This window comes from Coptis chinensis, chromosome 4 (genome assembly GCF_015680905.1).
Source record: "Coptis chinensis isolate HL-2020 chromosome 4, ASM1568090v1, whole genome shotgun sequence".
Taxonomy (NCBI): domain Eukaryota; kingdom Viridiplantae; phylum Streptophyta; class Magnoliopsida; order Ranunculales; family Ranunculaceae; genus Coptis; species Coptis chinensis.
In genome coordinates this window covers 78,936,012-78,957,758 of record NC_141459.1, presented here as the reverse complement: position 1 = coordinate 78,957,758, position 21,747 = coordinate 78,936,012, and the positions used below count along the sequence as shown (strand labels likewise).

Below are 21,747 nucleotides of genomic sequence, written 5' to 3'. Positions count from 1 at the left end.
ATGCTCTTTTTCTCAAGTGCAATATGGTTGTTGCAATAGTTCCTTAGCAGTTCTAGCATTACTAGTTGGAAACTTTGAAATGCTTGGGAAAAACATTTCATGTGTGCCATGCTTTTTAATATATATGGCCTCTAGCATTCTTACTAGGTAGTAGTGCTCTTTACTTTAGTTCTTCTTTTGTAGAGTAACACCCACTCTATACTTAATTTCTTATATTGTTTCAACCTAATTTTTGGTTTGATGAGTTGAGACGTTGAAGTCTCCATTGAATAGTGTCTGACATGTTTCTTTATAACATTGGCTAAGAAAGCAATCAGTTCGCTTACCGTTGTTCTCTGGCAGGATGGAACTTTTCTGTTGACCTAACTTTCCAGTGAGCGGACCTACTCGAAGGAAAGACAAAGAAGGGGTTGGGGGTGCTTCTATCTAATCTCTAATCCGGGTCTTACCCCTGCTGCTACAAATGGATTGGATGCCACTTATCACTATAAGGCCAAGGACGTCTTCAGGTTGGGTTAACCACCCTGATGGCTTGGAGGCTTGGAAACCTCGTGGTTCTGAGCGCAGGTTAGTTGAATAATTAAGTTTTATGCATTTGCGGGACTTCCACTCGGCGCGTTGCTGTTTCGATTCGCGTGATGGTCGGTATATATGTCGGTTATTACCGAACATCGACCCTCGAGCAAGGTTAGCTTCGGGACTAGATGCCTTGTGTTCCAACCAAGTGCCTTCGGGGGCGGACAAGATCCCGATCCTCTAGGTGAGGTTTGGTGGCCCCGGGCCGACGCTTGAAGAAGGAACAAAGGCAGTGGATGCCACTGAAGCCAATACAACACAGGATCAGCTGATGAAGCTAGAAAGGCATAGCCAAAGTTCACTAGGATGAGCAGAGCAAAGTCGTGTTGTCAATGGATTTCCTTTCGCTAGAAAAGCAGGATGGGGGCTGTAGAATGCCTTTCCCTGTCTGAGGAAAACGTGAAGAATTGTCGTTCCACCCCCTATCCCCGAAGATGGGTAATATGTTCTCATACAATGTTGCTCCAATCTGACCTAGCTGGCGAGTGATCCCAGTTCGCGGCAGAGAACCGGGAGGGGGCTTTCGATTAGGTTGGTGTTCAGTGTCAATGAGATTTGAACATCGGTCAGTCCAACTCAAAACCCCGTTGGGTAATTCTTCCCCAGCCCCTTCCGTTAAGGGTGTTAACCGGCTTCTCTCCTTTCAGTCGAGCCTCTCCTCGATTCATTTTAGTAAATAGCGGAACCAAGAAAACTGGAAACAAGCTTTTTCTTTCAATAGCCGGCCAAATGACTACAGGATCATCGGTCTACTCTACCTCAATTCACCATAACCTTTATGTGAGATAAGGGTCTGTGGTGGTTGGTGAGTACGTAGTTGTATATGCTTGATTGATGTGTAAGTACGTAGGACTAAAAGATAATTGTGTGGATGGTGTGGTGCTGTTTTTTGGCTTTTGAAGGAAGTAATATACCTACTTAGCGAATAGCGTGTCAGAGAACTCAAGAAAGAATGGTCTGCAGTGGCCTAGGACTTTTTTTTTTGATAATTGGCGGTTGGGTATATTTTGCACCATTCTAGAAATATTAATTGGAACCATACAAACTTTGGAAACTTTGGAACCATACAAACTTAGGTATCTTTCGACCAAGAGTGGTGATGAGTTGACTAGTTTGAAGGATTATGTGACTAGGATGAAGGAAGGCGAATGACATCTATTACATCACCGGGTGAAAGCAAGAAAGGCTGTGGAGAACTCTCCTTTCCTTGAGAAGCTCAAGAAGAAGGGTATTGAGGTCTTGTACATGGTTGATGCTATTGATGAGTATGTTGTGGGTCGGGTTGAAGGAATTTGAAGGCAAAAAGCTTGTCTCTGCCACAAAGGAGGGTCCGAAGCTAGATGAGAGTGAGGGCGAAAAAAAGAAAGAGGAGGCGAAGGAAAAGTTTGAGGGTCTCTGCAAGGTGATCAAGGATGTTCTAGGTGACAAGGTCGAGAAGGTGATTGTCTCGACCGTGTTGTGGATTCTCCCCTTTGTTTGGTCATTTGGTGAGTATGGTGGACTGACTAACATGGAGAGGATCATGAAGGCTCGGGCACTCGGGGGGGATTCAAGCATGGCTGGCTACATGTCTAGTAAGAAGACCATGGAGATCAACCCGAAAACTCTATCATGGAAGAGTTGAGGGAAGAGGCTCGATCTTTGATAAGAATGACAAGTCGATTAAAGATTTGGTTATGTTGTTGTTTGAAACTGCCCTTCTCACTTCGGGTTTCAGTCTTGATGAGCCCAATACTTTCGACAACCGGATTCACGGGATGCTTAAGTTGGGTCCGAGCATTGGCGAGGGCGGGGCCGATCTTGAAGCCGACACGACATGCCACCATTGGAGGATGTTGATGCGAGGGAAGCAAGATGGAGGAAGTTGATTAAGTCTTCACCTATCTCATTCTTGTACTTGACATTTAGTATTTTTGGATATTTGGTAGTTTTCTTTCTTTTCATTTGGAGTGTTGAAACAATAGTCTCAATGTCAGTGATTTTGGATGGTCTGCTTAGTGAAAAAAAAAAACTTTGGAAGCTAGTTTCATAGTTAGAAATCAACACAGGTTCTTAGCGAGTTTTTCTCGAAATGACTAAATAGAATATTGGTTATTAGTTATTAGTTGTGTGGAATGGTTATTAGTTATTAGTTGTGTGGAATTGAAAATCATTTTTAAGCGTATATTTTGTCACTTAAACTCTACTTGCCATTTCTTGGTGCCCTCATATATAACTAATTTTCTTTTTTGGAATTGCAGAATGGTTCAACTTCATGAGTACTTTGCAAAGATGGACTGTTGGGGTTGAAAAGGATCAAAGACGATCATAAACGCAATACTTATCCCTAGAATTTTGAATGATATATATATTTTTTTTTGCAAGCTTAGGAAGGATTTGTGATTATTGTAAACATACTAGCGAGGCTATGTGGAAATTATTTTGGATATTGTGACACTTTTCTACATTTGGAGCTTATGAAATTAAATATTTTGTTAGTTAAATGTTTTTGAGTGTGTAAAGTTTTCTTTAGGCCCTGTATGAAAATTGTAAATTAGGAAATCATATCTGGAGAAAAGATCTCTCCAACACATGCAAATGGTTGCAAATATAAAAGTGTAATTGCTACGCTTTTGAAAAGTGTTGTAAATACATAACTCATTTTACATGCAAATAGTCCTTTTACAACCCTTACAAGCGTTGCTAATACTATCTAAAGAATAATATCAGCGTATGCAAATAGTACAAAAAATAGTTATTCACCAACGGTACTAAAGGGTAGCAAATAGGAACCCATCACCAACGCTTCTAAACCGTAGCCAAAATAGACAATCAACAACGGTTACGAAAACGTTGCAGATATGGAACCTTTTGCAACCCTTAAAAGCGTCGGGAAAAATTAATTAATACAAATCATCAAAATAAGAAAAGAAAATAATCAGCGATGCTTTTATTACATTAGCAACGCTTCAATACATAGTTGAAGCATATTCTTTTTGCTACGCTTTTATTCGTCGTTGGTTATCATCTACGTCGGCATCAATTGCAACTACACATCGACGCTTTATAAACCGTTGCTAATAAGCTTTTGCAACGCTTATAAACGTCGCAAAAAGACTCATTTGTTGTAGTGAAGGGACCTCGACATTGTATTTAGAATATTGAGAGAGTTTAACATGAAGTTTAATCCCGAAAAATGTACTTTCGGGGTCAGTTCTGGCAAGTTTTTGGGATACATAGTCACAAAGCGATGTATCGATGCTAATCCTGAGCAAATACGAGTGCTTCAACAAATGCCATCACCTACAACTCGAAAGCAAATACAAAGGCTGACGAGAAGAATAGCGGCACTCAATAGATTCATTTCCAGAACTTCTGATAAGCCACTTTTTAAGTTGTTTAAAAAGAATGTCAAGTTCTATTGGAATGAGGAATGTGAAGACGCGTTTTCTGAATTAAAGAAATATCTGCAAGAAATGCCAACTCTAACAAAGCCGGATGAGGGAGAAAGTTTGCTTTTTTATTTGGTTGTATCAGATTTTGCTATAAGTTCTGTCCTCATGAAGGTAGAAAATGGATTGGAAAGACTAGTGTATTTTCAAAGTAAACAATACTCGAGGCTGAGACTCGATATTTGATGATAGAAAAGTATGCCTTGGCACTTTTATTCTCATCTCAAAGATTAAAGCCATATTTTCAAGCACATTCGGTGATTGTGATGACAAATCTCCCATTAAAGCAAACTCTAGCAAAAACTGCTAAGTCAGGAAGGATGTCTAAGTGGTCGGTACTAATAAATGAATTCAGAGTCGAATATCTAAACCGCATATCGGAAAAGAGTCAGGTACTAGCCGACTTCCTGGCTGATTTTCCATCTAAGGATGCCAGTTGGGGCATGGAAGAAGAGGAGTTCGCAATGCTGCAAGAGCCTAAAGATGTTATCGATGCAAACGATCCATGGGCTGGACCAAATGGTTGGAGACTATTTGTTGATGGATCCTCTAGAGGAAAGGGGTGTGGCATCGGAGTGGTGTTGGTTACTCCTGAAAATCAAAGACTCGAGACTGCAATAACATTGGGTTTCCATGCGTCGAACAATGAGGCTGAATATGAAGCCCTAATAGCTGGTCTCGAGATGGCTAAATCTCTCAATATAAAAGAGTTATCGATTTTTAGTGACTCGATGCTCATGGTCAGCCAGATCAATGGGGGATACTTAGCAAAATGTGAAAATATGGTCGATTATTTAAATTTTATAAAATCCAAGTTGAAGAATTTCAGTAAAATAAGACTTCAGCATCTCAATAGAAATGAGAATAGGCATGCGGATGCCTTAGCATATGTGGCAGCGATGCTGGAAAACACAGAGGGTCGTACTCTGCATATCGACGTTCAAGAGAAGCCAAGCATCGACATTGATGGCTCAACAGTAATGGAAATTGATACACTGGGAGCGTCATGGATGGAAGCATATATCTCATATTTGACTAATGGGAAAGTAGGGGAGGACAAAAACGAGGCCATAAGAATTAAGTCTGGCGCCCAAAGATATGTATTGGTTGATAATGAATTGTATCGAAATAATCCTGGAGGTCCACATTTGAAATGCATATCGTATGAGGAAGCACAACTAATCATTGTCGAGCTTCACGAAGGCGAATGTGGAAACCACTCAGCTGGTAGATCGTTAGCCAATAAGATCACGAGACAGGGATATTTTTGGCCTCAAATGCTAAAGGACTGTCTTCGATATGCGAAAAAGTGTGTACAATGCCAAGTTCATGGGAAAGCCATACATGTTCCTGCTGAAGAGTTACATTGTGTCTCAAACCCATGGCCTTTTGCTCTATGGGGTATGGATATTGTCGGTCTGCTTACACCAGGGAGAGGCAAAAGAAGGTTCATATTGGCAGTCACAGATTATTTTACAAAATGGGTAGAAGCCATAGCTCTGCAACATATCAAACAAAAGGATGTCGTAAATTTCCTTTTTGAACAAGTCATATGTCGATATGGATTGCCTTATGCTATCATATCAGATAATGGTCGCAGTTCGAAGGAGGAAAGGTGAAAGCTTTCTTGGAATCTTACAAGATTAAGCACTTCACATCTGCGCCATATTATGCTCAAGGTAACGGGCAAGCAGAGGCAACAAATAAGACCATTATGGATAATATCAAGAAAAAATTAGAAGGCAAGAAAGGTCTTTGGGTGGATGAGCTAAATAGTGTTTTATGGGCTTATAGAACAACACCTCGAACAGCTATAGGGGAATCACCTTTTACTTTAGCTTATGGTATGGAGGCAGTAACTCCATCAGAAATTGTGGTATCGACATCCAGAACAAAGATGATAGAGAATGGTCAAAATAATGAAAGAATGGCTTCAGAAGTTCTCAATCTCGAGGAGATAAGGGACCAAGCAAGGCTAAAACTCGACACATACCATAGGCAGCTCAGAAAAACTTTCAATAAGAAAGTAAGAGAAAGGCATTTTCAGGAAAGTGATTTGGTCTTGAAAGTGGTCACTCAAGCTAATAAAGAAAAAGGGGCTGGCAAACTAGCAGCAAGCTGGGATAGGCCTTACATCATTCACAAAGTCGAAATCAATGGAGTTTACTACTTAAAAACAGTTGAAGGTGTAATATTACCAAAGCCTCAAAATGTAAGCAATTTGAAAGCATTTTATCAATAAAGAGTGTTTCAAGTATCATGGTGTAATTTTAGTTATCAAGGTTATACATTCAATAAAGATATTGTCATTCTCGAAATCAATGTTTATACATGTATACCAGATCTTTGTATCTCTAGAATTATATGATTGATAACAGGTTGATAGAATCCTGTTCTTGGCAGAAATATGAGTTCAGGTCAATAAAATCCAGTTCTTAGCAGAAATTTCAAGTTTGGGTCAAGAAATCCTGGTGATATGTAGATCCTCATCTCGATACATGGTTAATAAAATCCTGTTCTTTGTAGAAATGCGAGTTCAGGTCAATAAAATCCAGTTCTTGGCAGAAATCTCAAGTTCAGATCAAGAAATCCTGGTGATCTGTAGATCCTCATCTCGATACCAGGTCAATAAAATCTTGTTCTTGGCAGAAATGCGAGTTCAGATCAATAAAATCCAGTTCTTGGCAGAAATGTCAAGTTCGGATCAAGAAATCCTGGTGATCTGTAGATCCTCATCTCGATACCAGGTCAATAAAATCCTGTTCTTGACAAAAATGCGAGTTCAGGTCAATAAAATCCAGTTCTTGGCAGAACTGTCAAGTTTGGGTCAAAAAACCCTAGTGATCTGTAGATCCTCATCTCGATACCAGGTCAATGAAATCCTATTCTTGGCAGAAATGCAAGTTTAGGTCAATAAAATCTAGTTTTGCGAACAAAGATCAAGATCGTGGTAGCATAAAATATGGAATATGGGGGGTATTGAGTGGTCGATACCAGAATACGGAGGAAGTAAGGTATGTTTTTATAAATAAATTTTTTAATGAAATGTTAATGTCGAATGTCTAATGTCGGCATAAATTTTTTTTATGTCGAAGGGCGAAGCATGTATTAATAATTAAGGTGGCCAGTATCTGAGATAGTGCAATAATATTTTGTTAAAAAGAGAAAAAGGGTAGGCTAAGCAGCCTATTACAAGTCAGAGTAAAAACTTAAAATATAGGAAACAAAACTAATCATCATCTTCATTGTTATCATCATCATCCTCTTCATCTTCATTTTCATCATCACCATCTTCACCATCATCCTTATCATCATCAATGTTAGAAGTCTCATCGCCATTTTTAGCATAATCATAGCAATATGGATCTTTCAACCATTCATCTTCATATGCGTCTTCATTTTCTTCTTCTTCTCCATGTTCTTGTTCTTCTTCCATTTCTTTTTCTGTGTGATCCTCATCATCAGAAAGGTCGGTAGTGTGGCAGTCAGACCAGTGAGGAGGAGGAGAACAGTCGAGCAAAACCATCAAAATGGCTAATGTAATAAGAAAGAGGGAAATAGGAGACATGGTTTTCTGTAAGTTAAACTAATAAGGTGTAACCAGTAGGGAGTTTGTAAAAGACATTTCAAAATCAAGTTTTTAAAAGGGTTTTTATAGGAGAAAAAGTTTATACAAACGAGAGAATTTAATGTAGATTCGCAAGAAAAAGAGGAGTATTAATGGTAGGTGAGCATGAAAACGAGGAGTTTGTCCGAAAAAGTAATTCTTCAGGGTTTGTGCACAGGACAGTTATAAGTTTGAATGATAATTAAATAAGCTTTAATGATATGGCTTAATGTAATGAATGGTGGTTTTTGAGCCAGGTAGATCATGGTTTTGGTTATATTAAATGCATGGTATAGAGTGCAAAGTATATATAAGTATCGATACTACTTTTAGTTGGAGTGGTATTGAAAACTCGTTTTTTAAATAAAGGTATATATAAGTATCGATACTGCTTTTAGTTGGAGTGGTATCGAAACTCGTTTTTTAAATAAAAGTATATATAAGTATTTGCTTTTAGTTGGAGTGGTATTGATAACTGTAATGGCGAATGGCGCCATTTGATAAGTGTAAAAATGAATAGTTTACCTACGAAATGAACGATGAATTCAAAACGTAAGTAAACTAAAACTAATCTTACAAGTCTCTATTATCAAAGCTTCTACTCTCGATGCGAATTGCACTAAGTGGAGTAGGAAGTTCGTTCCACTCCTAGTTCCCTAGCATGGATTGTTTTCTAAGTCTAAGAAATCAGTCTTAAGTCAATGAGAGCTTTACGAAATGTTATGCTAACAAGACGCGTTAATTTAACTAACGAGATATAATAAGTAACAAGATAAAATATAAACTAAAGTTAAATACGAAAGCTACGAAAATACGATTGTTTGAATCTAGATAAATAAATTAGAGGGGAACTGAATCCACCTCGAATCCAACTTAACGACCTAGCGTAGAATTGTTGTATCTCGATTCTCACGTTCTTCGGCGAGAATTTCGAGTTCTAATCCCTAGTGTTCATGGCATTCCTCTGGGATACTAACTAGCATGTGAGGTCGTCCACCCATTCTCATGGCGAAAACACGACCTTCTAGAGTGGAATAGATTCTACAACCAATTCTATACTAACCACTAAGTTTTCATCAAGGCTTCATCAACCCCTCTAATGGAGGTTTTAGCCTTGATTCATCAAACTAACATTTCTCATATTATTATAATTAAACATAATATCAAGATTCGAAATTTACTTAATCTAACAATAATGAATCTAATTTAATGGCTGGAATGAAATAAGAACAAGAATTGGAATTAGATCTAAAATGGAAATAACCAAATTCGAAATTGACAAACTAACTATTTTATTTATCTAATCAATCAAGAACAATGATTCAAAAATTTAATCTAAAACAGGAATTGAAATGGAACTAAAACTTAATTAATTAATAAAACTAGATCTAGAATTCTATATCTTAATTTAGGTCTAACTAGCTACCATTAACAAAGAGCTAAGCTTTTGTTTTTATACATCCAGATCCAAAAATCGTGCATGGGCTTGGAGCCATATTTTGGGCGGAGAATCGGCCCAACCCAATTCTTTTCAAATCCAAAAGGCCTCTTCAGCTGCAGTTCGCTTCAACAGACTTTTCGTCCACTTTTGCTCCTCTGATTGGGTCAAGGCTTGGACCATTGGAAAGCTCCTTCCGAGCCGGTCGTTTTGACATAAGGTAGGCCCAATTCCAAGGTCTGAGTCTAAAGATATGGTCTTCGGAAGTTCTGTTGACTTTGCCTTTGTTTTCTACTGCGTGGACTTTGACTTTTCATCTTTTGACCAGGCTTTACAAAGGCTTTGTCTTCTTGAATCTTGGCCTTTAATCACTGAACTCCTTAGTAACCAACCATTGCTCCTTTATCTCATCAAAGTGGCACATTCTGCACATAATTGACTTTGAAGCCTGAAATACATAAAAACACGTAATCAGTCTTAACTCTTACTTATTACTCACATAATTGGTCTAAAAGTATGACTGCTAAAGGGGTTAAAACTACGGTTTTGGGCTCTTATCAACCACCCCAAACAGCATTTTTTTGCTTGTCCTCAAGCAAATATGAGAAATTAGCATAAGTGACCAAAAATGGAGTTCTATCTACTCTCGTCTCACTGAGTGCGATTGCATTGACCATATGCAACAAGGCCTTAAACCACTAGGAATTCCCTAGTGGACGAGTTATAGCCTCGTGAGAGTTTTCCAGTGAAGGTACTCACAAACTTCATCTATACTACAACGACTAAGAAATAAAACTATTGTTTTCTCATTCATGTCTCAACTATCTATACATCTCACTAGCAAATACATAAGAATAACCCAGTCAGAACCCTAAGCTAATATATGCATAATAATCAATCATCTAAAATAAACATATAACAATGAGTAATACTATGAAATGTAATAGCAGGTCCGTTTCTGAAAACTCGGAATAGCGTCCTTAAGTAGGTCCTCACATAAATGTCAAGAAAAACACCACTCTGATTTTTCCACTCAAGTTTTATTTGCTCCGATTAATGCGGTGGGCACACTTTACCTTACAATCTCAATGACAACAAGGAAGCCGGGGTCGATCAAACACATCTGCCACTTACTATCACACTAACCTATTCCTAATTGAGCTAGAGGTCTTTATTAGGTGTTGCGGGGATTAGGAGATGGTTTAAGAAGGAAGGAAATGGATATTCAAAAGGACAAGTCTGAGATAATAGAGTCTTCATATTATGTAACTTAGAAAACCTTGTTATTTCCTTTTGCTTCTATACTTTGTTTCCATCCTTAGCCATATTTTTTTTTTCTTTTCTTTGGCTTTTGACTCCCTTTATTCTATTTTTTTGGAGTTTTTATTTATTTCTATATATTTTTTTTCTTTTCCTTGGATGGAAACTTCTTTTCTTTTTCTGAAGCAACTAACTAATTTTTGTTTACACAGGTTTTTCTCTTCTTCTTTCTTCACTCATTCTATTCTCAGACTTATTCTAAATTGGGTAGGTTGATTTATTCTTTTTTTTTTTTGTAACAGGGTAAAGGAATTTGTGGTTTATGGAAGGCTAAAGAAAGGCTCGAGAGGCGACTAGCGGAAAATAATTCATAAGTTTGAATTTCGGCTATATCGATCCAAAGAGGGCCTAAATTCTCGCTTAGGATATGGTTTAGTGATCAAGCAAGTGGGCGTGTGATATCTCTATCGGATTTTACTTCTCCCTTGTGTCATTTCTCAAATGTTTTATTTCATATATAAGGCTTTAGGCTATATTCTCACAGGATTTGTAGAATAAGTACTCTAGCCTAGATTTCAGAAACTTACTGCTAACAATCATAGATACTCATGTAATAAATTTATAGATAGATGCAAAGATTATTACATATATATTAACCTAAGTTTCTAACAATTATTCTGACGCAACAGCTACGTGAGAGTTCTAGATTGTTAAGAGCATGGAGAAAGAAACAATACCAATATTCCTAAGTGTATTATTTATATTTTTGAATTTTTGAAATTTTAAATAGAAAACAATTGCATATTATACATATTTATATCCTAGCAGATGTCTTAATTACACGTGTTTCTATGCCCCCCCCCCCAAACAAGAAGCATGCTTTGTCCTCAAAGCATTTAAATAAAGAGGTTAGGAAAAATACCATTGAAGCGCAGCGGAAATTTGAAACATCCGCAAAACAAGGTTAGAGCGTACTAATATAGGAAATAAAAACGACGCGAACTCTATAAAGAGTTCCACCCATTATGGGGTTAACGAATGAAATTGCTTGGGACATAAGCGGACACTAACTTAACTAAAACTTACGCATCCCGGCATTTACTCGTCATCCTCCTCTTCTATATGAGGTTCTTTTTCGCATCCCTGCCATGCCATAACAACTTGCCGCCTTCCGTGGGTGTATCATCAACTAGTGCTAACATATCTAGTGTTACTTGGTGCGATGGGGTGTAAGGGGCAACCAAATGTGGTTGCACCTGCCATCCCGACCAAGTCATGGCTCGGAATGATCTTACCCGCGATTGGTGGGTCTCATGGTTTCGACCCTTTCCCAATGCGGTAATGCGGTATGCGTGAGAATATGGGTAAGGCAAGCGATAATCGCGGCAAACCAAGGCAGGCATAAGAAGGTACTTATGCCTCAAGGTATGGCCTCGCCGAGAGTAGCAACTAAAACTTCGGGGAATGTCATACCGACGACGTCCCCTCGGCTAAAGCAAGGAAAACGTCACCGGCGATATTATTGGCGTAGTAAACCGTCGTTCCCCTAGAATGTTCATCATGATGAACAACATGGTTAATGCCTACATTCGGCGATAGGCTACTTTCGAGGCGATGTTATATTGGTCTTGGTCCATGATCTGAAACACCCCTCCCCATAATACTCATGGAAATAGGCATATTCATATAGGTATGAGTTATCGTCATATATCCCCACGTGTGCATAGGGTCGTAATGGCAACCCGAAACCAAAGCTATCAATTGCTTCTTGAATTCCATATAGTCGTGCCATCAATAGCAAGGGAAAATTTTTGTTCTCCTTCTTGGGTACAAAAAAAGTAATATTATTATAGAAGAATTCAGTTAGCTTAGGTGAAAAAGAATCGTCATCACTCACCGGAAGATGCCGCCATCCTAAGCGCGCGATCGATTCGCGAGCGATGCTCCATAGGTATCGGTTCCCATCAAGTCTTCAAATGACTGTTCGGGAATCACTATAGGAGGTGTCATCTCAAAACTACTCTGTAGAACGGCTGCGAAAACCTGGAAGAAACCTCGAAAATCGAATTTCCGTGCTTACGGGAGGAGGGAGGCGGCTTCGGCCATATAGGCGCCGATCGCTTCGTAGGTTTTGGAATTACGGTGTTTGGGCGCTGGTCGTTTGGCGTCATTGTGGCTTGAAGCCGCTCATTGAGATTTTTCGATTTCTGATGTTTGTAGAAGTTAGCGCTCTACTTGAAGCGTAGTAGCCTCGACAAAAAAATTTAAGGCGATGTATAGGCAGCGCTAGCTTCGTAGAATCTGTAAATAGTGTTTACAAAAAAACAAGCGAGAAAAAGCTTGGAGTGAAAGGTGAGAGATGATTGTGGGGGTGTAGTATGGGTTGTGAGTGTAGATTGATGGAAGTTTAAATAGGTTCGGGTTTCCAAAGCGAATCGGCAAGTTGCCAAATTGTTTTAAGGCAATTTCGAGGAAATAGAAAACTGCCAAACCGAAAGCGGAAACTAACCATAGTTTTGATTTCCTAACAACCACGGTATCTTTTAAACTTGGTTTAGAATAGTAACTTCTAAACTCTACTACATATCATGCTACCACTACAAAAAAATCATAGATATGCCGATATCGGTCTATTTTCAACTTTGACTCCAAGACAACCTTACCGAAAGATGATCAAAATAAATTATATTAAAATAATATGAAATCCAAGCAATCGAAAACAAACAACTTAATATTCAAATCTAACTACTGAAATAAAATTTCACTAACAAAACAATAAAAAAAATAAAACAATGAAATAACAGGACACAATTGATGGTGAAGACCTAGGCGTGTGAAGAAGATGGTCCCTGGGATGGAGACTGGTTATGTGGTGAAGAATGGCTTTGAGCCATCGGCTGCGGCGGCGACGCGCTCATGCCTCTCGGACTTCGGTGAGACGGACTCATCCACGAAAGTGGCATGCGTCGTAGCATCTCTATCTGAACAAGCGTGCTTCCATCTCGATCTTGAGTATCGCGCATCTCGGGCTTGGTGATTACGGTGGATAATCTCCAAGTTAGACAAGATATCTTCGACCCCTTTTCGAGCATTTCAACTCTCGCCCCGAAAGTTCGTTTGCTTATTTCAAGTACAATTTGTCTATGTCGGATATCTTCACGATATCGATAACGCATGATTTAAAACCGTTTTGCGGCATTATCATTCGTTCTAAATTAGAAGTATGACTATCAAAATTATCCTCAACCAACCATGTCATATCTTCCCCTTCATTATGCGACTCAACTTCATTCTCTGCGGACAACGGCCAAGTCTCTTGGATGCATTCCTTATAAATACTTGCATTAGAATGCAATTTGATCTTAATAGGAGCAGATTTAGCGGCAGCTCTAAATGAGAGCATAATCTTAGTGATTAATCACGGGGAAGAGGCCATGCTCTTTCCCCCTCCTCTAATCACATTCAAAATTAAATCGAGGATGCAGAAATTACACTCATTCGTTTGCAAAATCCAGAGAACGTCGGACACGAAGTCCGATGTCACCGACTTTGTCTTTCAGAGGGCGTTCCTACCAATCCACCGAGCTTCTGACCCGGTTGATTGGTTCTCGTGGTCAAATCGGCAAAAATGCAATGAGATATCGTATTGTATTCACCCTCTATGACCGTATCTTTCATCAAAGTAGGAACTCCGATTATCTTTGGGATTCCTGAATGGTCGTATCTAGGTTGGTTCTGCGTGATTCCTAATAGTTGACCAACAAGCTGTCTCGTTACTTCCTCCTCGTTCTGCTAACATCCTAATGAAAATCCTATTTCCTCCAATTCTCATTTCTTATAAAATTGTTCTACCAAATCATAGTGATAGAACTCATCTGCCGAATACCACGATCTGTTCCAATCCCTCTTAATCATATTGGCGTCGTAAAATGGTGCGAAATGGTCGGGCTCAAACGCGCTGCGTGCTCGGCAACATTCTTCGTCGTAAGCGCCATTGAAGTTTCTTAGATAACTAATGGTTTTGTAGCTGTGGGGAGGCGAGTTTGATAAAAACAATGAGAAACAATGGTGGTGGCGGTGGTGGTTACGGTGGCAGGTTTGAAGACTTGAATTGGTGGGTGTTTTCTTGGTGGAAACGGTTGGAGATTGTGTTGGTGTTTCCACAAAGGCGTGGGTGGTCTTTCTATTTTGATGTATTCTATTTTTATTTTTATTTCTTTATTTATTTTTTTTTATTTTTGGTTGCTAGGGTTTAATTTGAATTAGTGAAAGGCGGTTTGAGAAGATGAAGTCGCGATTCTGTTTTGGAGGATGGGCGCGTGCGAGCTGTAGGTGAATGAGTTGGCCCAAAGCCGGTCGATTTTTCGACTTTCGTCGATTTTTAGCGCAACTTCAAACTAAATTTCCCGCTTCGTTATCGGTCCGATTTTTGCGAATGAGATATGAAAATGATCAGGAGAGAATTTCCAATCCAATGATCCATAAACTACTCTATTCCGACCTTGGGTGACATATAAGATAGTGGAAAACGCCTCGAAGTGCGTGCATGGCGTAAGTTATCGCGACGAATGAACACTAAATTAGATGGCGTCAACCCCAATGAACTATACTAATGGACCTAAGCAACACAAAATAGAAAGTTCGAGCAATCCGGATGGAAAGACTGATTTTCCCCCAAACAAATTTTTAAACACAAAATTTGTTTTAACATGGGGTCGTTTAAAGTCAGATTCCCAAGACTTGTTGGATTGCTAGTTCTCGGGTTTAGATATATATCTATATCTAAAAATGAAAACAATTATTATTATTATTATTTTTATTTTTTTTTTTATTTTTTTTTTTGACATGCTACATAAGCAAATAAAGACATAATTCACACCATAGAGAAACATGACTGAAAAATCCGAGAAAACATGCAAGAGTGGAAAACGTGAACTATGTGAACCGTGGACTTAGGATCCGGTTACAGCCACACACTCCATAGGGAGGGCGGGTACCTTAATGGTGCACTTACCATTAAATGGAAGTTAAAGGAAGTACACCAATGACAAGGGTCATTCCTCGTATATAGGGTCCGTAAAAGGACTTCCTCTATATCGGGGCGAAGTTCGTGAAAATGTTTTAATCGTTGACCGTTAACTTGAAAGGTACTGTTGTCCTTGGGATTTACCAAGGTAATTGCCCCGTAAGGGGTGACTTGATAACGAGAAAAGGACCCGGACCAGCGGGTTTTAGTTTCATTGGGAAAATATGTAGGCGGAGTTGTAAAGCAAAACCTTTTGTCCGACCACAAACTCTCTTGCGCCAAGATATGCTTATCATGAACACGTTTCATGTTAGCTTTATAATCTTCGCGAGATCGTAAGAATTGCTACGGATTTCTTCAAGCTCATTTAATTGTAACTGCGTTTGACACCCGCCTCATCAATATTAAAGTTAAGGCTTTTTATAGCCCGCGAGCCGCGGTGCTCTAATTCAACGGGCAAATGACATGGTTTCCCAAATACAAGTCTAAAGGGAGACATACCTATAGGAGTTTTGAAAGCAGTTCTATATGCCCATAAGGCATCCGATAGGACGCCGACCCGATCTTTCCTATCAGGGTTTACTGTTGTTTCTAAAATCTTTTTGATTTCCCTATTAGAAACTTCTACTTGTCCGCTAGTTTGTGGATGATAAGGAGTTGCTACTTTGTGTGTAACTCCATACTTTTTAACTAGGGATGCAACAACTCTGTTGCAAAAATGTGTTCCACCATCACTAATGATGGCTTTAGGAATGCCAAACCGACAGAAAATATATTCTTTAATAAAAAATACAACGGTCTTATGGTCATTGCTACGGCAAGCTAGGGCCTCTATCCATTTAGACACGTAGTCCACGGCAACTAGAATATAAATATAACCGTGGGAAACAGGGAAAGGGCCCATGAAATCAATACCCCAAACATCAAAAATTTCTACTATCAAGATTGGATTTAATGGCATCATATTACGCTTCGTGATTCGCCCAAGTTGTTGGCAACGAATACACGTCTTGCAATGCACTTGGGCATCCTTAAAAAGGGTAGGCCAATAAAATCCACATTGAAGAACTTTAGCGGCTGTTTTCATTCCACTAAAGTGGCCACCACACTCTTTGTCATGGCGTAAGCGATAGAACTTCATTATATTCCCCTTTGGGGAATGCAACGACGAATAATCGATCCGACAATACTTAAAAGGTAGGGCTCATCCCGGTGGTATAACTTGACTCGGCCAAGAACTTCTTACGTTCATTTCTTGACCAATTATAAGGCATAACATCAGCCGCTAAATAATTTACGATGTCCGCGATACCATGGCATGGTGATGAAAAAATAGCATCTGAGATGCTCATCGGGAAAAAGAGTCGGTATGGACTCGGAATCACTACTATCGTCATTTGTAAGTCTAGATAAGTGGTCGGCAACTACGTTTTCGACCCCTCTTTTTGTCCTTTATTTCTAATGTGAACTCTTTGCGGGAGAAGAATCCATCGGATTAATCTCGCTTAGCATCCTTCTTTGCAAGAAGGTACCTAAAAGCTGCTGCATGGTCCGTGTAAACTAAAGTTTTAGAACCAACCAAATAAGGGCCGAAACTTATCTAAAGCATAAATGACAGCTAAAATTCTTTTCAGTAGTTGTATAATTCCGTTGGCGTCGTTTAATGTTTTACTAGCATAATAAATAACCGTGGACTTATTATCTAGTTTACGTCCTAAAACGGCACCAAGCTGCATAGTCACTAGCATCACACATGAGTTCGAAGGTTTAGACCAATCGAGGAGGCTGTATAATAGGTGCGATGGTTAGAGGCGGCTTTTAAGGTTTCAAAAGCCTGTTTACAGTTAAAATTAAAATCAAAGATTGCATCCTTCAAAAGCGAGGTTAGTTAAAGGCCTAGCTATTTTGAAAAATCTTTAATGAAACGCCTATAAAACCCCGCATGGCCTAGAAAGGCTCTAATCTCTCACGGACGGTCCGTGGTTTAGGTAAATTAAGCTATCTTATCTAGTTTGGCTTTATCTACTTCGATGCCATCACTAGATACAATATGACCTAGTACTATGCCCTTTTTGACCATGAAATGACACTTTTCCCAATTTAAAAGCGAGGCTCTTTTCTTCACACCGTGTCAAGACCTTAGGCAGGTTAGACAAGCATTCAGTAAAGGAGTCTCCATAGATAGAAAAATCATCCATGAACACTTCTATAAAGCTCATTTCTACCATGTCACTAAATATATGAAGCATACATATTTGGAAGGTACCGGGGGCATTACAAAGGCCAAAAGGCATTCGATTATCGCATATGTTCGAAGGGACATGTGAAGGTTGTCTTTTCTTGGTCATCAATATCAATAATAATCTGAAAATAGCGGAGTAGCCATCCGTAAAACAATAAAAGGCATGACCAGCTAGGCGTTCTAGCATCCGATCTATAAATGGTAAGGGAAAGTGATCTTTTTCGTGTCATAGAATTTAAACGTCCGTAATCAATACTGATTCTCCATTTCGTAGGACCTTGGTGACAACATAGTCACCCTTCCCGTTACGTACCATGGTAACTCCCCGATTTCTTAGGAACTACATGAATGGGACTTACCCATTCATTTATCGGAGATTGGGTATATAATACCCGCGATCAGTAATCGCAAAGACTTCTTCCCTAACCACCTCTTTCATGGCGGGGTTCAAGCGACCGAGGTTCGAGAAGTCTTCGTGTTATCCTCCAAATGGATACGATGAGTGCAAACATTAGGGTCAATTCCCTTAATGTCGGCTAGGGACCAACCAATCGCAGACCGATGTTCCCTAATCACCCGGATTAAACATGTCTCTTCATCCTTAGTTAATAGAGAAGATATAATTATCGGGTGACTACCATCCGGATCAAGTTGAATATATTTTAACTCCAGGGGAAGAGGTTTAAGCACTGGTGTGGACGGAATGTCCGTTGATGTTTCATAAGTGTCCTTATCTTGCGTAATGAAGACTTGCTTAGGTAGCAAGTCTTCGTAATCAGTATATGGAGCAACCGACGGGTCTACAATTGGTGTGGACTCCAGGATGGTGTTGACTTCCTCTAAGTAGGAGTCATTTACAAAATCTGAAGTTCCAAAAGAAAGGAATTTGTACATATTGTTTTCAGGAAACGTGTTGTTAAAATAATCTTGAGCTAAACTCTCGATCATGCTAACCTCCCCATCTACAGACGAATCTGGTAACTGTTTCATCATTTTAAAAACATTTACCTCGACGGAAAGATGGCCAAAAGATAAGGACATCTTTCCATCGCGACAATTTATAAGCGCATTGGCAGTTGCCAAGAAAGGGCGTCCTAAGATGATCGGTACAGAGTCATTAGCGACTTCTGTATCGAGGATAACAAAATCAGCCAGGATAGTAGAAATCCACGAACCTTAACAAGCACGTTTTCCACTACACCTTTAGGATACTTAATTGACATGTCCGCTAATTGCAGCGTTATTTTTGTAGGTTGCATTTCACGTAGACCTATTTGTTTATACAAGTAATCACGGGGAGTAAGTTAACACTTTCGCCCCATGTCTAATAAAGGTCGTCGGGTCGTGTGGGAATCTCCTAAGGTGCATTTTACGATGGGGCGACCGGGTCCTTGTACTTAACAATTCCATTATTTTCGGATAAAGTTGGGGCTGTTCAGTTAAAAAGCGTCTTTAGGTATGTTGGTCTTACGCCTAGTAGTGCACAACTCTTTAAGAAACTTAGCGTGGTTAGGTAGCTTTTTAATAGCCGAGAAAAGGAAGGTTTATCGTTAGATTCTTGAAAACGCGTTCCTAATTTCCTCAAAGTTTGTATCCCCGGTTAGCATGGCTAATTTTTGAGTGAGCGGTGGTTTCGCTCTATATTTTGCATATGGCTCTACTTGGCGTGTAACCTTTGACTTTCGGTTTCTTTGGTTGTGATTTAACCGGTACCTCTCTACCGTGGTAGGCTCCTCGGTTTCTATTGCGGTATCTAGTTCGATATCTCGGTGTAGGAGTACCGATGGGGTAACTATAGGCGTAGTTACTTTGTTATCAACCACTCTTCCAGAACGGAGAGTGGTGATGGCATTTAGGTCACCTACGATTGTAGTTTCCGTACTAGAATTACCGTTTACCTCAAAGGTTGTGTTTGCTGTTTTAGGGTTTGGTATCGCTTTTGTCACGGAAACACGCCTTTTGGTTGGGCTTTTCGCTTGGGCTAACTGTTGTATGCCCCGATTTATGGATTGTAAAATCTGTTGGTTTGATTGAGTCATTGTCTGGAAAAGTTGTTGGGTAACTTGTATAAAGGCGTCGATACGATCCGGTTGTGTAGGTGTAGTAGTCACGGGTGGTGCGACTGGAACTATCTCTCGTTGATTATTTATGGGTGGGTTGTGATAGTTAATATTATTAACAGGAACGATACCTCTATTGGTATTATAATTATTATAATTATTCGACCTTGTGCTTGACCTTTGTCGTGGTTTGGCGCTTTGGTTGTTATAATTATTATAATTCCCTTGACCTTGTCCTTGTCCTTGTCCTTGCCTAGGTGGAGCTTGGTTATAATTGTTTGCTTGCCTAACGTTTTGATTATTGTACCCTGGAGGTGTTACTTGTTGATTATTTCTCCAACTGAAGTTGGGATGTTGTCTCCAAGGGGCGTTAGGAATAGGATAGTTATTAATAGAGTAAACATTATCTTGTTACGGTGGTTGTTGTTCATAAGCTAGAGGACAATAATCGCCGGGGTGCTCACGGACTCAAACGAAATTACATGGGTTGGAGTTTACATTTCATGACGGGATAGGCTTTTGTTGAGCAGAAATAGCCTCTACTTTTTTAGTTAGAGATTCGATTAAATTTTTAAGTTTTGGATCGGTTTTCTTCTCAAACATACCGGCGGCCTTGATTGTTGAAGAAGAACTATTTGGCGGGGATATCATCACTACCCCCAATTATTATTCCATTTAGTTTTGTCTTCTAAAAATTTGTAAGCCTCAGGGCTCCTTTACTTAGGAAACTACCCCATTCATTATGTCAAGGACTTCTTTATGGTGGTGTAGAAGACCTTTGAAAAAGGCACGAACTAACGTGTCTTTCGCTAAGTTATGATGTGGACACTCTATAAGGAGATCGGTGAAACGATTCCATGCCTCAGAAAATGATTCATGAGGATTCTGTCGGAAAAAATGAATCTTGGAAAGCATCTCATCCGTCTTTAGGGGTGGGTAAAAATGTTCCATAAACAGCTGAACAAGTTTAGCCCACGAGTCCACAGAATTAGGCGTTTGGGCAGTTAACCAAGACGCCGCCTTATCGGCTAATGTGAAAGGGAATACCCTCAGTTTAATTTGTTCCGCACCTACCGTAGGATGATGGAATGTTGTAAGGACTTGTTCAATCCTATGCATGTGCTGATAAGGTTTTTCATGGTCTAACCCATGAAAAACGGGTAACAAATTAAATATGTTTGGGGGGATTCGAAAATCCCCCACTGGGTCTGCTAGAACGATGCACGATTTAGGGCTATCTCTCAAGGCTTTGTAAAAGTCGGAGAGAGGAGTCTCTCTTTCTTCCCCCATTATATCAGGTGGTGTGTGTGAAATAGTAGTTAGAGGTGTAGTGTGTGGTATACTAGATAGACTTGTTTGTTGCTGTTGTTGTGTATTTACGTTAGGTGTTTTTGTTCGACCAGACCTTAATCTCATGCAAGACTAAGTCGAGCTTAACTAAACATGCAACACTCCAAACAATTCGATATACTAGTATAAACCTCTAACGAGGAGATCGCGAGGTGTGGAAGAAAGGAATACGACAAGGCCCTTGCTTATGAATAGCGTCTTGTTTACGCTTTGTTCAAGTGTATAGAGCAGGTTAGAACACTGAAAAATATGAAAGATCAAAGTTTGAATCAAAACCGCCGAAATCCGAAAAATTTAACCAGAGGCTTTCAGGCTTTCGCATAAGCGTGTCGCTCCGAAGTAATTTTCAAATTATTAGTGTTTTTAGCGCTGGTCGCGCTTTGGTATGAAGCGGTGGCGCTTAGTGGTAGACGAAATTTCAGTAACTTAGCGCGGGTCGCGCTCTCCTTGGGCGCGGGCGCGCTCCGTGTATTTTCTCGCGGAATTTGTCAAAGCTGAAATGGGCAACCACAGTGTGAAACAAACAAGGGTGGGTGGGTTTAATGGGACTTAAAAATGACTACTTCTACTATGAAAACAATGCTAAAGTGCAACTAAGATGGCAGCGGCGCCATTTGATAACTGTAATGGCGAATGGCGTCATTTGATAAGTGTAAAAATGAATAGTTTACCTACGAAATGAACGATGAATTCAAAACGTAAGTAAACTAAAACTAATCTTACAAGTCTCTATTATCAAAGCTTCTACTCTCGATGC

The 21,747-nt window shown here is 39.5% G+C and overlaps 2 protein-coding genes, 1 non-coding gene and 1 pseudogene across 3 annotated transcripts; all 4 read left to right on the top strand.

Annotated features, from left to right (window-relative positions):
• Positions 1 to 463: 463 nt before the first annotated feature.
• On the top strand, positions 464 to 2,472 carry LOC147504964 (heat shock protein 90-2 pseudogene; annotated as a pseudogene).
• Positions 2,473 to 4,273: 1,801 nt separating this feature from the next.
• Positions 4,274 to 5,626, top strand: LOC147504963 (uncharacterized). Its single transcript, XM_086605419.1, has one exon. The coding sequence runs from the start codon at positions 4,274 to 4,276 to the stop codon at positions 5,624 to 5,626; it is 1,353 nt and encodes a 450-aa protein (XP_086461545.1).
• Positions 5,627 to 5,721: 95 nt separating this feature from the next.
• On the top strand, positions 5,722 to 6,418 carry LOC147504962 (uncharacterized). The gene is made up of 2 exons (XM_086605418.1): positions 5,722 to 6,195; positions 6,386 to 6,418. Exons 1-2 carry the CDS (start codon positions 5,722 to 5,724, stop codon positions 6,416 to 6,418), a joined length of 507 nt encoding a protein of 168 aa, XP_086461544.1.
• Positions 6,419 to 20,451: 14,033 nt separating this feature from the next.
• Positions 20,452 to 20,555, top strand: LOC147504961 (small nucleolar RNA R71). The gene has a single exon (XR_015194126.1). It is a non-coding gene; the product is annotated as a small nucleolar RNA R71 (small nucleolar RNA).
• The last annotated feature ends 1,192 nt before the right edge of the window (positions 20,556 to 21,747 follow it).